Raw genomic sequence first — 25,938 nt, 5'->3', positions numbered from 1 at the left:
TAATCTACCAGGTGTGACTGGCTCTTGGAACACAGCATCCAGGTCTTTGAGCTGGAGCTCCTCAAGCAGCCAACACTTGCTGCAGATGTGGTCACTGCCGCTGTCAATGGGATCAGCTAGCTGCCACATCATACAGCTACAGCACATCACCTGGCCTGCCATCTCCACTTAGTTAGTTATTAAAAATTATTTTGTTTGTTTTAGTTTTGCAGTGTTTTCTGCACCAGTAAGTTTACTCCGTCATATACTCAAACAGACTCTGGCTTTGCCTTCCGACCTGCTCCCAGAGGATTTGGTGTCTAGGTGACCACCCTGAAAGATAAGAGATGAGGGGAGAAAATGCAAATAGCTTACCTACTTAGTCATTATTATTAGGTTAGAGGAGGTGGAAGTATGGGAGACACTACGCATGTAGTGTCTGAGGTATTAGTTAACACCCAAATTTATTGGGTGAAAGCTTACCTTGCCAGGCTGCACACTCGGGCAGTCTCCCAGACTCCCGTCACTGAAAACAACTGAAAAGGCACTTTATCAGACACCTTTTGAAATCTCATTAATGCAATGTCAACTGCACTTGCCTCATTCCCCATTTGTTACCCTGTCAAAAAAAATGTAATCCAGTTAACCAAACCTAATTTGACCTAAAATATGTTTCAGTTCCTTCTTTGTGCCATTTGCAGTTAATTTTCAGCTCATCGTTGTTGCTTCAAATTTCCCCACCACAGTTAATTGTCTTATAATTACCAGGATCATCCTTCTCCCACTATTTTTGAATTTGGGTCTCCTATTTGCAATCCTTAGTTTTTTGATACTACTCTGTATCTAAGGAAAGTTTGGAGGTTGTTGCCAGCACTTTTTCACAACTTCCACCACCTGTAGTCTAGAATGTGTCCCATGCAGACTGAATGACCAATTTACTCTTAGGTACTGTTGGGCTTCAGAGGGCTTCCATGTTTTTTTCAAAAAACCTAATTAGGCATCGTGGCAACCTTGTTTATCATACCCTCAGAATTTTCTCTTAACAAACACTGATGCAATCACCCTACTTGTTTCATTCCTGAGCCATTCCTTGTCTCCACCAACAGATCCCCATTTTGGTTCCTAATTGGTCTCATGGCTCATCAGATACAGTTCTTTTACAATTAATACTCCTAAAGAAGACCATGGAATTTTCTTTTTAGCTAGCATTCAGTTTTTGTTTTGTCTCTGCCTCATTATTCCTAGGCCACCCACTGCTGCATTACATAGCGGCCTTCCAACTTTGAGTACAACCTACCCAAGTTCAGTTTTTTTTAACACCCCTCTCTTCTCCCCCCCCCCCCCCCCCCCACACTGAATTTGTTGGTTGTCAGGTCTTCCATTAAGTATGTTTAGTTGCAAATCCAGTCTAGAAAATTGTGATATAACCCTTCTTGTCTGGTTGTAAAGTATTCCCTGTTGGTTCTCGATAATCTGTTTTCAGTGAATTTGATCAGTTTCTAACCAGCTGATTGTGTGTTCCTGAAGTAGTGTTTATCCAAGAGAGCTTTGTTTGGTATCTGATTCTTCTTTGCATCTAACTGCTACAACTTAATATATCGACTGCTATAATTGTTTATCATTGAATTATAGAATCCCTACAGTGTGGAACAAAAAGTTTCACTTTACAGAATATAGAAATTCACAAAATTCATGAAAAACACTGATTGGAAAAATATAAAATCTTTTAAAATTTCAGGCCAGTATTTGTAGTGATGTAGTTTCATTTCTTCTAATTCATTCAGCAGATCAGATTAGTTTGGTGTGTAATTGGATATGTTTTTAATATAACACGTGTGCAGCAGAATTGCATGATGGAAATACTGAACGAACTTTCAAATGAATAAAGAAGTACAGTTTAGTTTTGATTCAGTGCAAACTATTAATTTTGTCTTTGGACCATATACTTTTAACTTTCTCAGTTCTTCAAACTGTGCAAGACCAAACTAGAAAATGCATGAATCGTACTGCCATGAACGTTCATTCCACCCTCCCTTCCAGCTCTTGCTATTGACCACCTGGCTGCCCTAAAAGTCATGTCACCTCATGTCACCATGGCAGCATGCAAGAAGTCAAGAACTCATTGTTTCCAGAGTTGGTGCCCAATCATACCTGAAGTACATGTATCTAAGAATGAAAATGAATTTTCTTTATATACATATACATCTAATTCCTTTTTTTTTAGGTGAGCTTCAACATAAGTATCACAGCAAAGAAATGCCCAAATAATGGTGAAAAAGCAACTATTCAAATTAAACCTCTGGGATTTAATGAGAAGGTAGAAATTGATCTCGAATTTGTTTGTGAATGTGATTGCCATGAGAAGGGAATTCCTAATAGCCCAGATTGCCACCAGGGTAATGGAACATTTGAATGTGGAGCATGCAGGTAGGTGATCAGTTTGTTCAGGAATTAATCATTTGTTAGAATAATAGTACTTTATTTTTAAAAAAATCAGTAAAATGGCCTCCTTTAATGTTTCTATCGTCACTTTTGTTATTTAAGTACTGTAATGATGTCATCAAGATGTTTTGATTTTTCAGCAGCATTTGCTGTTAACAAAGTAAGGAAATAATTGCGAAAAATGTTCATGCCAGATTTTTCTTCTAAGTAGTTTTGTTGAAAGTGAGCATTCTTGCTGCAGAATTGAGCACAATTAGTTTGAAGTGACAAAAAATGGCAATGCTAATGAATATTTGGAGGGAAAGAAATTAATTAATACTTTGGATGAGTTTCCTCTTCAGAAAGGTAAAGAATCACATCTGAAATCTTAAGTCAGAGAGAGCAAGAGTTCAAGCTATTAATTCCATTCCACCCAGAAAAAATCTACCTTTCAGTGAAAAGGCAATCATTTGGACTGTACAGAAATGTAGAAATTATTTTGATGCAGTGTTATATTTTGAGTTCCAACTGCAAGTAGTTATTTCTGATTGGCATCTGGTATGGTCATTCTTCATTGCCTATTACTGTTACTCGGCTAAAGATGACTGTTCTATTCAGTTAGAGAAAGTTAATGCTGTGCCCCGTAGTTAAAGCTTTGCTATATGTTGGCACGTGGTAAAACTGTAGAAGACTGGACATAAAGACCTGAGAAAATTAGCAAATCAGCACTCCTTACTCTTGGTGACCTGCACACACAGCCCTAATTGAAAAATTATTGAAACAGTTGTTTCGTAGAATCATAATCATACGGAACAGAAAAAGTGCTTTGGCCCATCAATCTGTGCCTCCTTTGCCCCTGCGTCCTACTAGCAGCTATTGGCCTTCGCAGGGCCAGAAAACTTACTGGCTTTGTGTAAATATCCTAATTCCAGCTCTGCTGCTTCATGAGTGAAGTAGCTGAAAATTATTCAGATGAGCTAGAGTTGCATTATCCAACACTCTGCCTTCCTATGCAGTCATGCTAAATGATCGACTAGTATAAGTGTTGTGAAAAGTTTAACAGAAGTTCAGACTTTAGTCTAAATTTGGAAAGCTCGCTATTTGTTACCAGCGCCTCTAGATAGAACACAATGCAAACAGAGACAAAAACAAAGTTGCTGGAAAAGCTCAGCAGGTCTGGCAGCATCGGTGGAGGAGAAAACAGTTAAGGGAAAAAATACTGGCAGCAACATTACTTGCCTTTTAAAATGAAAATCAATGACTACTGTGTTTCATAGTGACTGATTTGGTTCATTTTCAGATGTAACAAAGGACGGATTGGTCGATTTTGTGAATGCAGCACTGATGAAGTAAATAGTGAGGATATGGACGCTTCCTGCAGAAAAGATAATGCATCTCTAATCTGTAGTGACAATGGAGATTGTATCTGTGGGGAATGTGTCTGCAAAAAGAGAGAAAATCCTAATGAAATCATCTCCGGCAAATATTGTGAATGTGATAACTTTAATTGTGACCGATCCAATGGATTGATTTGTGGAGGCAAGTATACAGCAGAATAAACTGATATTTTCATATGCTTGTAACTATTTTTCATGTTTCTTGCAGCTTATACTAGCCTTTAACTTGACAGTATGCTTCAGTAATGGATTGATACTTGGGAAATGCAGTTGCAAAGCTTTGAAGTGTCCTGTTTGAATTCAATCTTTAACTTGAAACTAAAATTGATCATTACTATCTCATTCATTCAGAAATATTTTTAACTTCCAATTCATTGAGCATGAGTCAATTCTATTGTGCTTTGCTGTTGCCTGATCTCTCAATTTGACACTTGCTGTGCTGAACCAGTGCTTTAACCAACTCCATATTGGAACGAAATTGTCAGCCTTATGGTCTTCCTTAATCTTAGGCCTTTATAACCTAGTATAACCACCCTTGAGCTTCTAATTACTTCAAATAGTTTTCTTTTGACTCAAGAAATAATCTCTGCAGTCTGTATTAAATTAAAAACTTAATAGATTTTTAAAACTACCAGTCAACATAGTGGAACAGGATATCTGTGCTGCCAGTGCTGTCAATCTGCACCCATACTGAACTGGAACTTCGTCACTGATGTGCATGCCCTGCCCTTTGCTGCCATTGCCCCAGCTACTTTACTCACTGCATCTAAAGTCCCTTTGATCTAAGTAATAAAAATTAGCCATTATAAAATCATGTCATAATGGTATTGCAGCATAGTTGGCAGAGGGCCACAGACACTAACTGCCTGCCCAGTGTGTGCGCTCCCTGCACTGACAGCGTACACAGCTCTGCACAACTTAATGTTTTGTAAACCCTGGAACTCCCATCCTAACAGTGCTATGGTCAACCCACTGCAGCAATTCAAGAATGCAACTCACTGCTGCTTTTTCATTTAGGGATGGGCAGTAAATGCTGGTCTAGCCAGCAACTCCTACGTCCCGTAACCAAATAAAACCAAAACCTATTCAGTTTAGTTTTTAAATTTAAGTACTTGAAAACTAGATTTAATCCATAGTTTTGGAAACATCTACAGTGCTGAAGAAACCCATTTCAAATGCTACTGATTGAAGTCCTCAATGAAGACTCAAGTCCTGACTTTCACTGGAATTCACTCTTGGGAATCAGCTGTATTTCCATGCACAATCTCTTGTGCAATTCTTTCTACAACACTAAATAGTTTGTTGCATTGCAAAAACAAAAAATGGATTCAGGTTTATGTCCATAACTTTCATGTGAAGAATTCACAACATTTGCTCTTACACTCCATTCTTTCACGAACTAGCAGACGTCTGCAAAATGTTAGATTGTCTTAACCAGTGGAAAGAAATATTGTCCTGTTTCAACATACATTTCAAAAGGACAAAGTGAAGAGGAGTTGTCCAAAGCAAAAGTTTAGAGATGAACGTAAATCTTTCTAAATTGTCGTCATCTGTAGGAAATGGTGTCTGTAAGTGCCGGGTGTGTGAATGCAACCCCAACTATTCTGGCAATGCTTGTGATTGCTCCCTGGATAATTCAACGTGCATTTCAAAGAATGGACAGATGTGTAATGGGAGAGGCACATGTGAGTGTGGTCGCTGCAAATGCACTGATTCTAAATTCCAAGGAGCTGCGTGTGAAATGTGTCCAACCTGTCCTGGAGTATGTACAGAACACAAGTAAGTGTAATCGCAAGATATATAATGCAATTAATTTTTTGTTTTGAAAATGGTGTTTAAGCCCCTTTAAAGGATTAAGTATTTAAATTTTAAATGGTAAAAGACAATCTAGAGAAAGCTAGTTAAAAAAAATTTAGAAAGATAATAATAGCTTTGAGGGCGCAAAAAGGAAGAGATGAATATGTTTGAGTATTCATAACAGGAAACCAGAAAATGGCAGAAACTTTGAACAAGCATTTTGCATCTGACTTCCCAAGGGATGACAAAAGGCATTCCAAGACCAGTAGAAAAGCATGGTGCAAAAGGGAGGGAGGAAGATCACAAAAAAATTTGGAAAATCTAATGCAGCTAAAACCTAACAAGTCCTTGGATCTGAAAGCCCATAGCCGAGGGTCTCCAAAGGAAAGGCTCCTGACACAATGAAGCACTGGTTATGACATTCCACAACTCCCTAGTTTCTCGAAGGGTCCAAATAGACTAGACACTGCATACGTAACATTGCTGTTCAAGAAAGAATGAGGGCAAAGCAAAAAAAAATCTATAGGCTAGTTAACTTAGCCTTCTCAAAATCATAGATGTTAGAATTTAAGCGAGTAGCAGGATATTTAGAAAACCATTGACTCTGTACAATGTGATTTTGTGAAAGGTAAAGGGTTTGGTGATTTTTTGCAGTGATGGTGATATTCACTGCTGTCATGGAATATTGGTGGTCTTGGAGCATGTGATTGCAGATGGGGTGCAATCAAGAGAGTCTGCTTTGTTCTGGATGATGTCAAGCATCTTGAGGATTGTTGGAATGGTACTCACTTAGGCAGGTGAGGAGCATTCCATCACACATATGGTGGTATAATAATATAATATTTTGGTATTACATTCCAGTCTGGAAAATAGCTACTTTTTTTGTTGGATCCAAAATTAAGATTTTCAAATGTTTAACCTCTCCAGAACATAGCTCAAAAAATTCCTTCTTTACAACTCAAGCTAAGCAAAATAGTTTTCATCCATATTTTATCTCATTGCTATTTTCATATGTCTTTTTCATACTGAAGTGAGCTTGGAATGAAAGCTACTTAGTAGTTTTGAAAATATTTTAACATTCAAATCGTACATCACTATGGAAAGTAAGAAGGGCAATCATCTTGTGAATCTTTCATAAATGACCTGATCCAAGTTATCCAGTGTATAAGTTAATCCTTAAAGTGCAATGGTTGGAAGGTTTCTACACTAATGTTTTCAATGCTGTGTGTTTTATAGGGATTGTGTTCAGTGTAAGGCTTTTAATAAAGGACCCAAGAAAGATATATGTGATCAATGTGAGTTTGATGTGATACCGGTGAAAAACCAGGCTGATTTGCCACAACCAAGCCAAGATTCACCGATCCTTCATTGTAAGGAGAAGGATGAAGATGACTGTTGGTTCTACTTTTCCTATTCTGTTAATGACCAGAATGTTCCAGAAGTTCATGTTACAGAAACCCCAGGTGAGAGTTGTGTGTTCTAAGCAGCTCTAAATGCATACTGAACTGTTCAGTCTTAGATTCAAGTGTAGAGCTACCAATTTTAAATAAAAGCAGGGAATGCATTGCAAGTCAGGCAACTTGTGGAAACAAAGCAAGTGTTCTGGATTATCAGAATTAGAAAAGAAAGTCTGAATCCCTTTGTAAGACTAATCACAACAGATGAGAAGGGAGAATAATTTGTGTTATATGAATCATCGTAACTAAAAATATAGTTAGAAATACAAATAAGTTAACATCTGTAAGTGCAGAAGTCATTTTAGTTGGATTACTTGCATCAGAACACAATATAGGTTGGTGTTACTGTGCTAAATGGGACAGACTTAAAACTGATCTAGCAAGTCAAAACGGCATCCATGGGATATTGTTAGACACCAATAACAGCACAATTATGTTCAACCACAATCTGTAACCTAATCGTCCAGCCTATCCCTCATTCTACCATTGACCTCAAACCCGGATATTGTCCCTAGTTCGATGTAAGTGCAGGAGGGCATGTCACCAACAGCGCCAGTCGTACCTTTAAAATGAGGCATCAACCTGATGAAGCCAGAACACGTCAGCATGCCAAACAAGAGGAGCATCATGAAATAGACATGGCTAAATGATCCCACAATGAGCAGATCAGATCTAAATTCTGATCTAAAATCAGACCTGCCACATTCAGATGCGTATAGTACTGGACAAATAACCACCTAACAGGAGCTGGTGACCCACATATCAGTGTAAAAAAAAAAAAAGGCTGATATTATTTTGCACCAGTGTTCAGCCAGGGATGCAAAATGGATGATTACCATTAACTGGTTCAACATTATAAATACAGAGAGAGTACAAAAGCTGGTTAAAAGCTAGAAATTCCGCAGGGAGTAACTCATCACGTGTCTCCCCAAAGCATGTCTGCATCTACAAGGCACTGGTCAGAGGCTTGGTAGAATACTTTCCACTTCCCTGGCTGAATTCAGTTCAAACAACATTCAAGGAGTCCAGCATCATCCAGGACAAATCAGCCCACTTGATTGTCACACCATTGGCATTCCCACTCTTTGGCACTGATGTACGATATACTGTCATAAGGTGCACTACAGTAATTTACCGAGGCTGCTTCTTCCAAAGCATCTTCCAAACCAGTGACCTCTACCACCTAGAAGGACAAGGGTAGCACATGCACTGCTACCAGTCAGTTCCCTTCCAGGCCATACACCATCCTTACTTGAAAGTATATTGAATTGTTTGACTTGTTGCTGGCTCAGTATCACTGAGTGTCCCTGTAGGTTTACAACAGATTAAGTTCATCACCAAGTTCTCCAGGCAATTAGGAGTGGGCAATAAATGCTGATGCAGCTAGCAATGCCCACAGCCAATGAACAAATAAATGTAACTGTGTTTTCTCTCAATCACAATTGCTGTGACTTCTAATGAATAGGTAATGGTGTCTTGAAGGATAATATTGGAGGGAAATATGAAGGGAATGTAGGTATAAATTTGGAATAAAATGCACATGTTGATAACTAAATTTTGTACATTTTATTGATTAATTTTCACTTTAGTAAAAAGATTTGCTTCAATGTGGAATATTAAACGAACTGTAATACAGGTTGGGTATTGTCTTAGAGGCTCTTTTTAAGATATTTTGTGTGTAGAATTATAGAATCTTATAGTACAGAAGGAGGTCATTTCAACTAACTTGTTGGAACCGGCTCCTGAAAGAGCTGCCGAGCTGTCCCAATCTCCAGTCCTATCTCCATAGCATTCTAAATTCATCACTGTCAAATATATATTCAATTCTCATCTGAAACTACTATGGAACCAGTCACTCTCCCAGGCAGCACATTCCAAATCCTAACAATTCTGAGCAAAGTTCCTCCTCATCTCATTCCTAGAATTCTTGCTGACAAAATTAAAACTGCGACCCCCTAGCCACTGACATACCAACCAGTGGAAACAGAATATTCTTCTTTAAGCTGTCAAATTTGTTCATAATTTTGAGCATCTCAATAGGGTCACAACTTATGCTTCTCTGCTCGAAGGACAATGGTATCATTCTCATAAATCTCCTTTCCACTTTCTCCGGGGCATTAACGTTTTTCCTTTAAATAAGGTTCCCAGTCATTTGTAGTTATGTAGCATCACTTCCTTGCTTTTATACTCAGTGCCTCCAGTTATAAATACAAGGACCCTGTAAGCCACTTTAACTGTTTCAACTTGCCTGGCTGTCATCAGAGAATCATGCTTATGAACCCCAAGGTCCCACTGCTCCTGTATTACACTCAAAGCTACGCTATTGGGCCTGTATTGCCTTGCCATGATTTTTCTACAAAACCTATTACCACTCTTTTCTGTGCATTGAAATTCATCTTTGTGCCTGCCGTTTGACCAACTTGTCAGTGTCCCTCTGAAGTCACTTAGAATCATCTTCAATTCACTATTCTCCCTAATCTAGAATCATTAGCAAATTCAGGGATTTTTTTTCCATCAACACTCCAAATATTCAAATAATCCAAAAAAGTATTGAGCCAGTTTAGTGTGCTTTTAAGATCTCCTCATTACCAATGTTATTAACCATGTTATCAGCTTGACTGTGTCGTCCCAGGATATGGAGTATGTCAGGAATTGGACAAAGTCGCAATTAGGGTTAAAACAGACAATAACTGGCTGGGTTTTATTCACTGTGCACTGATCTCCATGTATTATGAAAGGTTCCATGCTCTACTCTGATTCAGGCAAATGGCCAGTGGCTTCTATTTGGCTATGCAAAATAGTTCAGTGTTCTAATAAAAGTTCTTACTACATTTTTATGTTTTCTTCTAGAGTGTCCACAAGCACCTGATATAATTCCAATTGTAGCTGGTGTGGTTGCTGGTATTGTCTTGATAGGTCTTGCCCTGTTGCTGATATGGAAGTTACTGATGATCATTCATGACAGAAGGGAGTTTGCAAAATTTGAAAAAGAGAAAATGAATGCCAAATGGGATACAGTAAGTATATTCATATTTGGAACAAATTCTCTATTTGGTCACGGGCTTAATTTTAAAAAAAGCAAAGATTCTTTCTGGGGACATGAATACTTTTACAATGTATAATTTTGGTCTCTGGATTTTTAGATCCTGTTGCTAAGAATGTGAATAATATCAGACTGGTAATGTAGTATGTCATGTGAAAGCAAATCTGATTGAGAAGTGTCGAAGTAATTTTACTGTGCTGTTAAAATGAGGCTATGAAGTGTTAAATGCTTATCTAAAATGAATACTGCATGAATAAACAGTCACACAAAATGAATGTTGCTGAACCCACCAATCTATACAGGAAACATCTGATATGTGGACTTCTTTCACTTTGGTTAGTTTTGTTCTGACCTACTGAAACCGTTAACTATCTTGAGTGCCAAAATAAGAGAATGAAAAGATTCAGATAGCGTTGTTTGCAACATCAAATGTGCATTTCTTTTTCCATTTATCTAAATCCAAAAAATCCAGCCAGCATAGGAACTAGCAATTGCCTCTTTCCTATCCCAACCCTTCCCTGAGCATGGAAGGAAGTCTGCTGGGATTTAGTGAGTCATGGTCATATAGTCTTCCACCCTAGATCATTGATATGGTTTTGCCTTCTAACCAGGAGCACTGCCCTTTGATTCATTAACCTTTTGGAATTATTCGGAGCAAGGTAGAAGAATCTTTGATTCGAGTGATAGGCCCACCCTCCCAGGTGGGGCAAAGCAGGCACAGCAGTATGATGCACGCCTGCTTCTCATGTACAGTGCATGTATGCATTGCTCCCAGACTATAGTGTGGCAATGCAACACACACCTTGAATGATAGTAAAGTGATGTAGAGGTGTCGGTGCCAGTGCTGGTGTCAGACTGGGATGGACAAGGTCAGAAATCACATGACAACAGTTTATAGGCCAACAGATTTATTTGAAAACAAGTCTTTGGAGCTGCACTGACAAAAACCTGAAGGAGGAGTGAGGCTCCAATAGCTTGTGATTTCAAATAAAAGTGATACATTTGGCTGTGGATCATCTGCAGTAGCTGCTTGCCTTTGAGACCCAATCGTAGTCAGTGTCAAGGCCTGAATATTCTGTGAAAGCAAAATTGAAGAAACATCACTGGACCTAAAACGTTGACTTTCTCTTCACAGGCACTGCCAGATCTGCTGAGGCTTTCCAGCAATTTTTGTTTGTGGTTCTGACTTGCAGCATATTTTGTTTTATTTTCATAATTATTGTCTGTGTTTGCATACCTGGCCTTCAAATAGTGTCCCTTCCTCCATCTGTAATCACTCAAAGCCTCTGATGCTTTGTCATTAGTTTATATAATTGGTTTCTGTGCTCAGCAGGATACTAAATCTGAGGTTAGACAGCTTCTCGAATAAAAATAATTTTTTTTCTTCATTCGTTTATGGGATGAGTGCATCTCCATCCAGGCAACATTTATTGTCCATCCCCAATTGCCCAGAGGGCAGTTAAGAATCAACTACATTGCTGTTGGTGTGGAGTTACATGTAGGCCAAACCAGGTAAGGATGGCAGTTTCCTTCCCTAAAGGACGTTAGAGAACCAGATGGGATTTTCCCAACAATCAGCAATGGATATTTATTGAATTCACATTCCCCCATCAGCAGAATTCGAACCGGGTCCCCAGAACATTATCTGGGCCTCTGGGTTAGTAGTCCAGTGGTAATACCATTAGGCCATCGCCTCCCAATACTGCCAATGCTGGAAATCTGAAATAAAGAGAAAATCTCAGCATTCTAGCGTAATTTTTGGAGAGTGAAACAGTTAACATTTCTAGTCAAATATGACTTCAAAATTCATCTTCAGTTCTGAGGAAGAGTTCAATCAAACTCCAGCCACTATCTGACAAGGGAAGCAGAGTTAACGCCAGACCCGCTGAGCTTTTCCAGCGTTTTGTATGCTTTTAGACAGATTTTACTGGGTTTAATTATCATAAATCTGTTTAATGTAGGTCATCATAACTAGTTGTAAGGCTGAGTTTCTTCATAAAGAAGCTGTATTGATCCCAGATAATAATACTGGATAAGTTCGATCCCAGAATGAAACCTGGTTTGATAGATCATGTTTAATTTTGTCGTTGCTTACCACAGTGCTTAGTCATTGAAACGTTTGAGGCTGCTGATATTCTTTTAACAGAATGTGACTTAGTACGCAAATAAAATTATCAAAGCTATACTCAGTCCTGCCATTTAAACAGGCTCGGACCCAATGAAATATTACACTTACCTCTGCTATTTTCCTTGAACTGTTAAGACAGTTTTACAATTCCTTTTGAGCATGTTGGCTTGAACTTCCTATAATTCTGGTGGCCTAAACTTTCACAGTTCTAATATCTTGATTTCTATCCAGACCCTCCTGGCAAGGAAACTTCACAGACTAAAAATCCCTGAACTGACTTGAGTCACGCGAAAGAAACCATTCTGCTTTCTGAGCTGAATGCTGGGTTCTTCTGAACAAAAACTTTGATTATTACATTTTGAAGTCAATCTAAATGAATTGCATTAATGTGTTTACTCTGCCTGTCTGTACTCCTCCAACAGTATAAATATTTTATCCGTCAGCACTACATGGGTTTCCCAGGCAGTCAACTGCAATCACATGCTTCTTCAGAATTGATATAGTTAGGTCACTGTTCCAGAATAACTTTGTCCTTTTTTCCTAAAAGAAACAGAACTGACCCCCATCCATCTGCTTCTGTTTTTAAATCCAAACAGTATCATCATCATTCCAGGAAATTTACCCTATTTGCACTAGTCTACCTTAGTCTTCATCTCGAATCTTCCCCATGAAGAGAAGAAAGACCTTTGTGGACTGCATTTAAAATTCTAACCCATCAGCAACACTTGCTGGATATATTTATGTAGTTTAATCTGCACCAAAACTCCACCATCATTGAAGAAAAACCCAAGTACCTTTGTGATTTCTCGAAGCATTGTTTCTCAAATAAAAATATATCCTGAATGTTACACTATTCTGTGCAGTAAAGTATGCATATGAGATCATCTACTTAACACCATTAGACTGGAAACTCTTTCACACAAATAATTGTCTCTGCTAAACACAACAAAATTGGAACTAAAAAATTTTGCTGTCAAATTTGTCTTTGTGAATAATTTGAAATTATTGGACATCCCAATAAATGCAGTAATGGAATAGATTATCCAACTGAACAGCAGTCAAATAATTCGTATGAATCTGCTTTTTCAAGCAGTGGTTTTTAAGTGAACCTGCCTTTTGTTCCCTTCCTATTGTGCAAATTGTTGAAATCAGCAAGAGGCTGCAGGATCACAACCTGCTTGGAAGCACAAAGACTGAATTTGCCCTTTATGTTCCCAACATAGTCCTGATGTTTTAATATTATTGGTACGATTGACAACTTTAAGCTTATTTTGCTCTACATGATCAAATATTTTAGCAGATATTTGTAAAATAAATGTAAGAACAAGAGGAAATTGCATAAATTAAAGTGGCTATTGTAACTCCACTTCTGTAAAAGGATGTTTACTGAGATCTGCGGAATTAAGTTCTTAAATATTTTAAATCTCCTTTTAAACCGCATAATTCACAATTGTTGCCAAGAGTTGACCATTAGATACATCAAGTAAGTGTTTGTATGTAACGCAACCTAACAAGCTCCAGTAGTATAAAGGTAATGCTGAAATCAGTATCTAACGTTTATACCTCTGTCTCATCAGATTAAAATTTCAGTTATGGTCACTAGCTCAGAGATGTGTTCAGATTTGTACTAATTGTTTTTTTTTTGTTAATTCTTCATGTTTATATTTCTTCTCTCTGTAGCAAGAAAATCCTATTTACAGGAGCCCTATAAACATATTCAAGAATCCAAATTATGGGCGTAAAGTTGCTTCTTTCTAAATCTGTTTGTATTATCTTCCTGCATGTTTTTTTTTCTCCTCTTTGCTTTTCTGCTTGTATCATTTTTAACAAGTCATTGTAACTGAAGACATCCCATGCAAACAACTTTAAATCTTTTTAAGAAAAAAAATGCAACTTACTGGATTTAATATTTTGAGTCTGTGCTGTGCAATTGGAGGCATTTGACAAAAATCAAATTGTACCATGCATGGACCCAGAATCAAATACATTAATCAGGAAAGAGACATAATTCAAGGAAATTTCAGCCAAATGTTGCTCAATATCAGAACGGAAAAAAACCTGCTTACTGCATTTATATTTTGCTGAGATTTCATGAAAAATCTTTGTGCCAAAGAGCAATGGAGTGTGTCCTTTACTAACTGTGAACACTTGAATGGAATTTAAACAAAAATTCATAGCGCACAGCCAGACCCTTCAGCCCAAACTGGTCCATGCCAATCAAAATGTCCATTTAGGCTAACCCATGTCCCTCTACTTGGACCATATCCTTCTAAACCTTTCCTATCCATGTATATGTCCAAATGCCTTTTTAAATGCTGTTAATGAACCTGCCTCAACCACTTCCACTGGCAGCTTATTCCATATGCGTACCACCCTCTGTTTTTTTTAAAAAAAAGTTGCTCCTCACGTTCCCATGTATTATTTCACATCTTACATTCAGCTGATACTCTCTCGTCCTTGGTTCCCCAACCCTGGGGAAAAAGACAGAGTGCATTCACCCTATCCACATCTCTCATAAGGTTATGCCCTTCTATAAGATCCCCCTCGGTCTCCTATGCTCTAAAGGGGGGGGAAAAAAAATGTCCTAGCTTGTCCAACCTCTCCCTGTAACTCAGTCTTTTGAGTCCTGGCAACATCCTTGTAAATCTCTTCTGCACTCTTTCCAGTTTAATAACATCCTTCCTGTAGCAAGGTGACCAAAACTGAACACAATAATCCAAGTGCAGCCTCACCAACGTCCTGTACAACTGCAACATAACTTCCCAATTTCTATATTTAATAGCCTGACTGAAGACCAATGCACCAAAAGCCGCCTTCACTGTCCTGTCTGCCTGTGACTTCACTTTTGGAGAACTATGCACCTGAACCCCAAGATCCCTCTGTTCCAAGGCCCAACCATTCATCGTGAAATTCCTACCTTGATTTGACTTTCCAAAATGCAACACCTCACACTTACCTATGCCACACTCCATTTGCTATTTCTCCACCCAGTTCCCCAGCTGATCAAGTTCCTGCTGCAATTTCTGATAAACTTTCATACTGTCCATGCTACTACCTATTTTAGTGTCATTTGCAAACTTACTGATCATGGGGTCGGCACAACCTCAAGGGCCGAAGGGCCTGTACTGTGCTGTAATGTTCTATGTTCTATGTTCTATGCCTTATACATTCTCATCCAAATCATTGACATAGATTGCAACCAGGAATGGGCCCAGCACCGACCCCCTAAGGTACACCACTTAGGGGTCCTGCTGAGCTATTCCAGCAACTTTGTTTTTGTTTCCATTGTTACTCTCTGCTTTGTACTATCCAGCCAATTGTGTATTCAATTTGCCAGCTCTCCCGGGATTCCATGTAATCTGACCTTCAAGAGCAACTTACCATGTGGGACCTTATCAAAGGCCTTGCCACAATCCATAGAGACTAGGTCTACCACCCTGTCCTCATCAGCCTTGGTGGTCACTTCATCAAAGAACTCTGATAGATTTGTGAGGCATGATCTCCCCTGCACGAAACTGTGTTGACTACTCCTAATCAAACCTTCTCTTTCCAAATGCATGTATGTCCTATCCCTCAGAATCTTCCTAAGTAACTTAACTACCACAGATGTTTGGCTTACTGGTCAATACTACTGCCCAGGTTTTTCTTTTCAACCATCTTTGAATAAGGGCACAACATTCACTACCTTCCAGTCTTCCAGGACTTCACCTGTGGCAAATGATGATGCAAATATATCAGCTAGGAACCCCACAATTTCTTCTCTGCAGAGCTTTTGGATATATCTGGTCAGGACCAGGAGGTTTATCCACCTTCATACATTCTAATACCTCCAATACCTCCTGTACTGTGATATGGACTGTCCCCAAGATATCACCACTAACTTTCCCAAGTTGTCTTGTATTTATCCATGATAAATATGAGAGAAATATTCATTGAGGACCTCTGCCCTCTCCTGCAGTTCCACACATACGTGTGCACTTTGGTCCTTGAGCGGTCCTATTCTCTCTCTAGTTATTCTTTTTCCTTTAATATACTTAAAGAATCTCTTTGGATTCACCATAATCTTCTCAGCCAAATCTATCTCGTGCCCCCTCTTCACCGTCCTGGTTTCCTTCTTCAGTAAACTCCTGTACCCCTTGTGTACCTCCCAGGGAAGCCCTTGATCCCAGCTGCCTGTACCTGAGCCATGCTGTGATGTTAACCCTTCTGATTATTTTGTAGTTTGCTTGAAAGGCATCCTATCCCAGAAACCAAGTTAACTGTAGGAATGGCCAATCTCATAGGACATCTTCAATAATAGAGGATTCTCTTAGCAAATAAGCACATGGAAGACCTGGGTTGGGTGTGATTCTAGAATAGTCTAGACTGTATAACATTAAAATTAAAATATAATTAATTGAACGTTACCTAATTGCTTCTTCAAGACCATACTGAAGAGTTCAGAGTGTAGGTCATTCTGGATATGTCTCTGATCAAGAATGAGGAGGGATGGCACTACAAATTGAACAGAGTACCCTCATTAGGTTATTTCTTTCCAAGTAGCCAGCTGAATTAAGCATTGGTGAACTGAGGAGCAGGCTGTCACAGAGACAAGAGACTTGGACTTCACAAATCTGAAAAATGAGTCGGATATCTTTTAATTCATTCAAAATGCATTCAAATGTTTTGACTTCCATATGTACAAATGCAGTACAGAAACTGGTCTTTCAGCCCAACTAGCACATGCCCCTATTTATGATTTGTTCAGATCTCCTTTGATGTACCATTGTCTAAATTCACCCCCATAAACATCTGGAGACAACACAGCAGGTCAGGCAGCATCAGAGGAGCTGGAAAGTTATGATTCAGGTCAGGCCTTCTCGCCTATAAATATCCATGGTCTCCTCCCTAATTCTTCTGTTTAAAGGCAACTTATTCACCAGATTTTACAATAGTATGGACCTTGGTGTTGACATAGTATTCAAAGACAGACAGCTTGAGAGAAAAAAAAAGCTTCCGTTTGCCTGTGCTCCTACTTATCTTTAAATTTTGCTAATTCAGTGGGTGGTAGAAAGTCCTCTCGTTACTGATACCTAGTTGACTTGAGAAAATGATAGACCGTGGATTGCCGACGTGCCCATAGTGATGGTGCTGACACAATGGTGTTAGGTAATTCTGATGTTATTAATTTATTGTTACTAGGTCCAATTTATTGAAACCATGATGTTTTGCAATTTGAAGGTGATGATGCTGCCTTCCATTTCAGTTGTGTTTTTTTTTGCTGATATAGGCCATGGAGCAGGGGGAGGTGGAAAAGATCTAATAACTAATTTAACAAGGCGTAGAGCCTGAAACGTCAGCCATCCTGCTCCTCTAATGCTGCTTGGCCTGCTGTGTTCATCCAGCTCTACACCCTGTTATCTCAGATTCTCCAGCATCTGCAGTTCCTACTATCTCTAATAACTGCCGTTTCATCTTCCTTAACTTATGCAGTATTCAGATTTGGTTAATTATTTAATCCCCCTCCAGCAATTTTCCTCTGTCAAGCTCAGTTGGACTGGTCTCCCCACCCCATTGCACACATTGTCGACTTCAGCCTTCAACCTTACTCTAGCTTCCTCTGAAATCTTCATGTATGTTTCTACATTTAACTGTTCCTTTGCTGTCCTGAATGGCCTTGCATCCTCTAAAAGTTCTAATTGATTCAAAGCTATTAAAGAATGATTTCATTTACTTGGTACCTTTCATGACCTTCTGAGCATCACAAAGTGCCTTGACGCAGTTAAATACTTGTGAAGTGTAGTTACTGATCATCTCCAATCCTGAACAATTCTTTCCTAATCCATTACTCGTGTGCTCTCTAATATATATTGGATTACAGTCTTAAGGTCTCAAATTCAAAATTTACTTGCTCCTGTTCAAATCCTCTTATGGCCCATCCCTTTCCAAACTTGAGCACTATTATTCTGACTCTCTTAGTCCTTCACTCTACAACAAGCAGATATGCATCAATCAACTTGGGCTAAGGCTTTAGCCTTCCGTCCATACACCTGCCTACTGCCCCTTTCCCTTTGACTCCCTCTTAAAACCTATCTCTCTGCCTGTGCTTTAGCCCTTCCCCCTTCAATATCGCCTCTGTCTTGGCAGTCACTTCTTTTATCATAGCTGTATGAAATACTTTGAAATAATTCTGTACATTAATTGTGTTTAAAGATGCAAACTAGGTAGAAAATGCTTAATACTAACCATTGTATCTCTTGATGCTTTGAGACTGACATATGGCAGTCCTGCTTTTTATTCCTGGCTTGAGTGTGCTTTAAAAGCATAAGAATTTACATAGAAGCTAACTTAGTGTTGTGTTGTGACTTAAATTGAATTCCATTGTATGCAGTAATCAAAGTGTGCATATAATTTAGTTTCAGTTGATGTTTGTGTATGTGGTTTTAAATGTTACCTTTAAAAATGGAATTACTACAAATTATGCTAACTTGTATCTGTAGAAATCTATGTGGAATCTAACTTGCCTCATGTGAACAATATTCAGTGCTTATGACTGGGACATAATAGCTAAATTGCTATGATTTTTTAATTAGTGTAGCAAATCTTGCTGCTGGAAGCCACAGTAAAACCTGTATGCTGTCATTGGTGAGAGGTGGTAGGGGTGTGGGGATGGTGTTTCACCAACAAAAGAATTTTAATTTCAAAGTTGAGCAATTCTGAAACAGAATATTCATTCCAGTTAAATTAGTGGTGCTGCAGACATCACCTGTGTAAGTAGAATTGCTGTGTCTGATATCCCCAGAGTACCACTATATTCTTTTACTCATATTTCAAAAAAAGCAGTCAAAACTATAATCAGTAAATCAGTCAATAAAATCATTGCTGGTCAATCCATGGTCTCAGCTCCTCCCAGCTGCATTATCCCATAACCCTTAATCCCCCTACCATGCAAAAATCTATCCAAACATGTCTTAAATATATTTAATGAAGCTGCCTCTATTGCTTTCTTGTAGACAACTCCATAGATACACCACTCTGGGAAAAGCAGTTCGTGCTAATCTGTGTCCTAAATCTACTCTTTCCCCCCCCCCCCCCCCCCCCCCAATCTTGAGGCTATAATCCCCTTGTCCTAGTCTCTCCCGCCAGTGGAAGCAACTTGCCTGCCTCTATCTCATCCATCCCTTTCATAATTTTATATGTTTCTATAAGATCCCCTCTTTCTTCTAAATTCTAGTGAATACAGCCCCAGGCAGCTCAACCTCTCCTCATAGGGTAACACCCTTTTCTTCGGAATCAGCCTGATGACCTTCCCTTGCACCGCCTCCAAAGCCAATATATCCTTCCTTGAGTACGGAGACTGGAAGTGCGCCTGACCAGCACTTTGTACAATACAGCACAACCTCCTTGTCCTTAAATTCAATCCCTCTGGCAGTGAAGGCCAATGTTCTGTTTGCCTTCCTGATCACCTGTTGCATCTGAAACCAATTTTTAGCGATTCATGTACAAGCGCTCCTAAGCGTCTCTGCACAACAGCATGCTGCAATCTTTCACCATTTAAATAATAAATAATAATAATATTTTCAAAGAGGTTGACCTCACATTTAACAACATGGTATTCCATCTGCAAGACTCTTGCCCAATCACTTAACCTAGCTAAATTTCTCTGCAGACTCTCCACATCCTCTGCACCGTTTGCCTTTGCACTCAATTTAGTGTCATCGGCAAAGTTAGATATATTACAGTTCACCACTGACCTCCAACCAGAGAAACACTCATTGTCCCATCTCTCTGCCTTCTATTGGTTAATCAGTCCTCTATCCATGCTCATACATTCCCCACAACTCCATGCATTCTTATCTTATGGGTGAGTTTATTTTATGCGGTACCTTATTGAACGCCATCTGGAAATCCAAGTACACAAACATCTGCCTGTTTCCCTCTATCCACTGTTATATCCTCAAAGAGCTCCAGTGAGTTTGTCAAACAGTATTTTCTGTTCATGCTGCATCCGCTTGATGGAACCGTTTCCATCCAGATGTCTCGTTATTTCTTCCTTAATGATAGCCTCAAGCATTTTGCTGACTACAGACATTAAGCTAACTGGCCTGTAGCCACCTGCCTTTTGCAAACATCCTTTTTAAACAGTGGTGTGACATTTTCTGCCTTCGAACGCACTGGGACCAGCCCAGAGTCCAGCAAATTTTGGTAAATTACCACTAATGCCGCCACTATAACTTCTACCATTTTTAGTACCCTGGGATGCATTCCATCTGGACCAGGGTGCTTATCTACCTTTTAGACCCTCTTGTCTGCTTAGCACTACACCTTTTAGTGATAATAATTGAGTTGAGGTCCTCCCCTCTCATGGTATCCTTATTATTCTTTGGCAAGTTAGACACATCTTCCAGTGTGAAGACTGATGCAAAATAGTCATTCAAGGCCTCAGCCATTCCAGCATTACCCAATGTTAATTTTCCCCCTTCCCATCCTCCAAGGGACCTACGTCCACTTTAGTCACCGTTTTCCATTTTATACGTTTATATAAACTTTTCCTGTCCATTCTTATATTCTGTGCTAGTTTGCATTCATAATCTATCTTTCCTTACTTTATTGCTTGTCTCGTGGTTCTTTGTTGCTTTTTAAAGTTCTCCATCTTTGTTACCCACTACTCTTGGCAATTTTGTTTTTGACCAGAATATACTTTTTCTTGAATACCATGAAAAGTCTCTTTAGAAGTCTTCCACTGTTCCTCAACAGTTCCACCGTACAACTTGTGTTCCCAGTCTACCTTAGCCAACTCCTTCCTCATTTCATTTTAATCTCCCTTGTTTAAGCATCAATCCTGGTTTTAGGTGATACTATTTCATCCTCCATTTGTATCTGAAATTCAATCATGCTATGATCACTCTTTTCGCGAGGATCCCTAACGACGAGATCATTAATTTTACTTGTTTCATTACACAGGACTAGATCTAAGATTGTAGGAAATTTGAAATATTTAAAGGAAATAAATAATTGGAATGATGATTTCTTGTCACCAAGCTATCTTAGCTTGCTTCAAAGCTAATTGATATTCAGATTTTTAGTGTTTGGGCATCAGTGTAGATAAGAATAGTTTTCACAGAGAATGCCCAGGAGCAATTTACTGCACGATACCTGGGATAAAAGCATTGAATTTTAAACCCACCTCCACAGAATAGAACTATGATTGAGGCAATATACCGTCACATTTGAGGAAAAAGCTGCTCAGCATGTTGTTACTTTCCAAGAGTTACTCTTTATCTATAACTCTGCAAGACCACAAGAAATCGAAGCAGGAGTAAACCATTTGACCCACTGAGCCTGTTTTGCCAGTTAGTATGATTATGGCTGACCTGGGCTTCATCTCCACTTTTTCTGCCTGTTCTCCTCCTTTCCCTCAATTGACTGAGCCAATAAAGCTGTCTATCCAAGCCTTCAACGTATTCAACAATGAAGAATCCTCAAGCTTTTGTGTAAGAAATTGTAAACATTCTCAGACCCTTTGAGGAAATAATTTTTCCTCATCTAAGTCTTAAATGTTCCTTCACATACATGCGAAGCAGCAGTGTCATTGGATGACTAATCTAGAGAACAAGGTTAATCCTTTGACAGATTCAAATCCTACCTGTCAGAATTTAAATTCAGTTAATTTTGAAAATCGAAGTTGAAATTTAGCCTCTGTAAAGTGCCATGGTGCCACCATAGATTGTCATAAGAATCTATCAAGTTCATTAATGTCATTTAGGGAAGGAAATCTGCCATCCTTCCCATTACAGGTGATGCCATCTGAAATGTCCTAGCAAGTCAGGAGAGGAGTGTGTAGCAGGATCTGGGTGTCCTTGTGCACCAGCAGCTGAAGGTTAGCATGCAGGTGCAGCAGGCAGTGTTGGCCTTCTTTGCGAGAGGTTTTGAGTACAGGAGCAGGGATGTGTTGCAGTTACACGGCCTTGATGAGGCCACGCCTAGTATATTGTGTACAGCTTTGGTATTCTCTTCTGAGGAAGGATGCCTTTGTTCCTGAGGGAGTGCAATGAAGGTTTCCCAGGCTGATTCTGGGGATGGTGGGCCTGACGTAAGAGGAGACGTTGATTAGCTTGGGATTGTTTTTGGGAGTGTTCAGACAAGTGAGAAGGGATCTCGCAGAGACTTATAAAATTCTAACAGGACTAGACAGGGGAGATATAGGGAAGATGTTCCCGATGGTGGGTGTCCAGAACCAGGGGTCACAGTCTGAGGATTTGGCCTAGACCATTACGGACAGAGATGAGACATTTCTTCATCCAAAGAGTGGTGAGCCTGTAGAATTCATTATGACGGGAAGTAGTTGATGCTAAAAAATTGAATGTATTCAAGGGGCAACTGGATATAGCACTTGGGGCGAATAGGATCAAAGGTTATGGGGAGAAAGCAGGATTAGGCTAAGAGTTGGACAAACAGCCATGATATTGTGATGCATGGTGGAGTAGGCTCAAAGGGCCGAATGGGTTCTTCCTGCTCCTATCCTCTATGTAAGAAATTTCACTTGTATCAAACTGCTATAGGTACCTGTTGGACAGGAACAGCAAGATGGACAAACACGTCTTGGCCTTGCTGATTGTACCCACATTCCATGAAAAAGCAAAGATAATGCAAGTCAAAATTATGAAGAGCAATTTATTTTTTAGGATGATCTAGAACAAAATGACTAAATTCCAGTCCTTTAGCTAAACCAGTTAAATCTAGGAAATGGCCTTTGTGCAGACAGTAATTCACTGGACTTGAAAGCTTCAGATACAAAGGCCTATTCCCTTTCCTGCAATGCTGTGAAATTTGTGACCTTCAACGTAAATTCTCAGCACTGCACAAGAAGGAGTTATAATGCCCTGTGGATTCTTGAAGAAAACTTTGTTCTTTCCACATGGCTGGTTTTCTTTTTTTTAATTCTTAATGGGATATAGGTGTCACCGGCTAGTCATAATTTGTTGTCCATCTCCAAATGCCCTTGATCTGAATGGCTTGCTGAGCTGTTTCAGAAGGAAGTTGCAAGTCACCAATGTTGTGTGTCTGGTGTCACAGGTCAGCAAGGCAGGTAAGGATGGCAGAATTCCTTCCTGAAAGGACTTTAATTAACAGCTGAGCTTTTATGACTGTGGTTACATGGTTGCCATTTGACTAACTTGTAATTCCAGGTTCTATTGAATTCAAACTTCACCGTCTGCCATGGTGAGATTCAACCGTATTTCCCCAGAATATTAATCTGCAACTCTGGATTGTTAGTGTAATGACAATACCACCATGCCCCTCAGCATCCCTTAAATTTGTACTTCAGTCTTTCCTAATCAAATCTCTTACACATCTGTGGTATAAGCTGTTAAAAGACCAATCATAAGTTACTTTTATATTGGTATTCTTTTAGATTTGGGGTGACTTGCTATTTCGGTTAACTGTTTCAACTTTTTAAAGGTAAAATCAACTGTGTTCCCTTCACAATGAATCTTTAGAAGTAGTATGAGTGCAGGGAACTAGTTCACTACTGATGGTCTCACCAGATCCCAGGTGAAACAAGGGGAGATGTAGAAGGAGCTGTCTCCCCTCTTAATCTATTTTAGGGATCCAGGATGACTTGCTCCCATTCAGATTTGATGGATTCTTAGGTAGCTAAAATGTACTTAAAGGCTCCAAGGCACAATACAGCGAATTGTGAGAAAAAGAATCACGTCAGGGTTGCCTGAACTATTTTCATTCCATTAACTTAAATTTCCATGTCTTGGATTTGCAAAACTAGAAGAGATTTTGTACCAATAAGATAATTGTGCATAAGTCAGTAGATGTGAAGCTGAATAACAAATAACAAAGTGTGAAGCTGGATGAACACAGGCTAAGCAGCATCTTGGGAGCACAAAAGCTGACGTTTCGGGCCTAGACCCCTTCATGGAAAGTGCAGCAGGTCTTTCAGCATCCAAGGAGCAGGAAAATGTCAACATTCCAGGCCGAAACCCCTCATCAGGATTGAGCCTGTCCGAAACATTGACTTTCCTTTTCCTGGGATGCTGTCTATCTTGTACTTTACCAGTGTCACATCTGTTGACTCTGGCTTCCAGCATCTGCAGTCCTCACTGATTCCAAATAATTGTGCAGTGTGTTTATATGTGTAATTGATGAAGAAGCCTCTGTGATTAACTGCAAGATGGTGAAAATGTCATTCAGGGTTCATTGGGAAATTAATAATATAATATGGCTTTCATCAAAGCCTATGAATATTAAAGATATGAGGTCAAACTTGTAAATAAAGTGGAGCACTTTTCTTTAAATTTTGTTCCATTTCAAAATCCAATTAATTTCATACTTTTCTTCCTCATCAGGGTGAAAATCCAATCTACAAGAGTGCTGTGACGACTATTGTCAACCCAAAATATGAGGGAAAATGATGGACTTTGTGCATTTTTTTCTGAGGGTTCCTTCTTGTTTTATTGAGGCTATGGATAATGGGGTTTGGGATTTACTTTTGTAGCCACAAAAATAGCTTTAGATCTCATTGCAGTGATTTACTAACCGACGTAAGTTTTTCTATGCAGATTTTGAAATGTGTACAGTATGTGTAAAGAAAGATTGCTTTTTTTTTGAAGTTTTAATTTGAAGAGGATGGGAAGGCAGGTTTTAGAATGGAATATGTTTGTATCAATAAAACAGCTTTATTTTAGATTTTTAATGTTTTATTTCGCCCCAGGAATTTGGCTTTCCAGAATTCCTTTGTAAATTGTCTCAACAGTATTTTAAACTAGGCAAAACATTTGAAAACCACAAAAGAATCACCCTCATTTATCGTGCCAAAATACGTCTCTCTTTTTTCAGTAATCAATACAAACTGTGCAATTGTCTATTGTGACTCAAGTCACTCACATTCTCTTCAATGTGTTGAGCACCCTTTCAATAAGGGCCCTTCAGTAGCAGTCCATGCTGTTTAGTTTTGAAACATTATATTATGTTAGACATGTGGCAGAAATATATTTGGCCAAATATGGACATTATTATTTAAAATTGTAAATGGCTTTGCTGAATCATGACAGATGAAATTGTTAGATTTTTGAAATTAGATGCAAGCCTTTGTTGATGTGTAATTGTGCAGACTTACCTAATGTAAGTACTTTACAACTACCAATAGTTTCCTTTTTTCATCAGCATACATGACCGTCACTTCCATTTCAAAACAGGTTGTCCTCAGTATTTGCAAAAACTCAGATTCTCGTGTTCTGTTGACTATTAGTACTAATAAGGTGCAAGCAAATGGTAACTCAGATTCATACTAAATATGGCTGTTTATATTAATTCTCCCTACGTTGTGACTTACTTCACTCAGATCACATTCTTCTTTTAAAGTGCCTTTTTACTTTAACAATGTTTTCACTATTTCTGTACACTTGAGTTATTTATTAAATAAATGACTTTATAAAAATATCGATACTTGCCTTTGAATCTACATTTTACTGAATTATTTATTTGTTTACTAGTTTAATTTGGAATAAATCTGTGCATCCTTACAACTCTTTCCTACAAAGACATTATTCCATTCTCTCCAAAATAGTAAGAACTGCCAATGATGGAGTCAGAGATAACAGTGTGGAGCTGGAGGAGCACAGCAGGCCCGGCAGCATCAGCGGATTAGGAAAGTTGACATTACGGGTCAGGTCCCTTCAGAAATGGGGAGGGGGGAAGGGAGCTCAGAAATGGAGAGGGGAG

General features: G+C 39.0%; 1 protein-coding gene across 2 annotated transcripts in view; it reads left to right on the top strand.

Moving 5' to 3' along the window:
• LOC125462310 (integrin beta-1-like) overlaps positions 1 to 25,658 on the top strand; it is an 89,592-nt gene extending 63,934 nt beyond the window's left edge. The window contains exons 11-17 of one of the 2 annotated variants that reach the window (XM_048552201.2): positions 2,204 to 2,406; positions 3,701 to 3,939; positions 5,354 to 5,576; positions 6,831 to 7,057; positions 9,902 to 10,068; positions 13,903 to 13,984; positions 24,564 to 25,658. In XM_048552201.2, the coding sequence (XP_048408158.1) occupies positions 2,204 to 2,406; positions 3,701 to 3,939; positions 5,354 to 5,576; positions 6,831 to 7,057; positions 9,902 to 10,068; positions 13,903 to 13,980 (1,137 nt within the window). In that variant the 3' untranslated portion in view covers positions 13,981 to 13,984; positions 24,564 to 25,658. The remainder of the gene's footprint in view (positions 1 to 2,203; positions 2,407 to 3,700; positions 3,940 to 5,353; positions 5,577 to 6,830; positions 7,058 to 9,901; positions 10,069 to 13,902; positions 13,985 to 24,563) is intronic. The other variant, XM_048552211.2, reaches the window with a different exon arrangement.
• The last annotated feature ends 280 nt before the right edge of the window (positions 25,659 to 25,938 follow it).

The sequence above is a fragment of the Stegostoma tigrinum genome, chromosome 2, assembly GCF_030684315.1.
Source record: "Stegostoma tigrinum isolate sSteTig4 chromosome 2, sSteTig4.hap1, whole genome shotgun sequence".
Taxonomy (NCBI): domain Eukaryota; kingdom Metazoa; phylum Chordata; class Chondrichthyes; order Orectolobiformes; family Stegostomatidae; genus Stegostoma; species Stegostoma tigrinum.
This window is presented reverse-complemented; position numbering and strand designations above follow the sequence as displayed.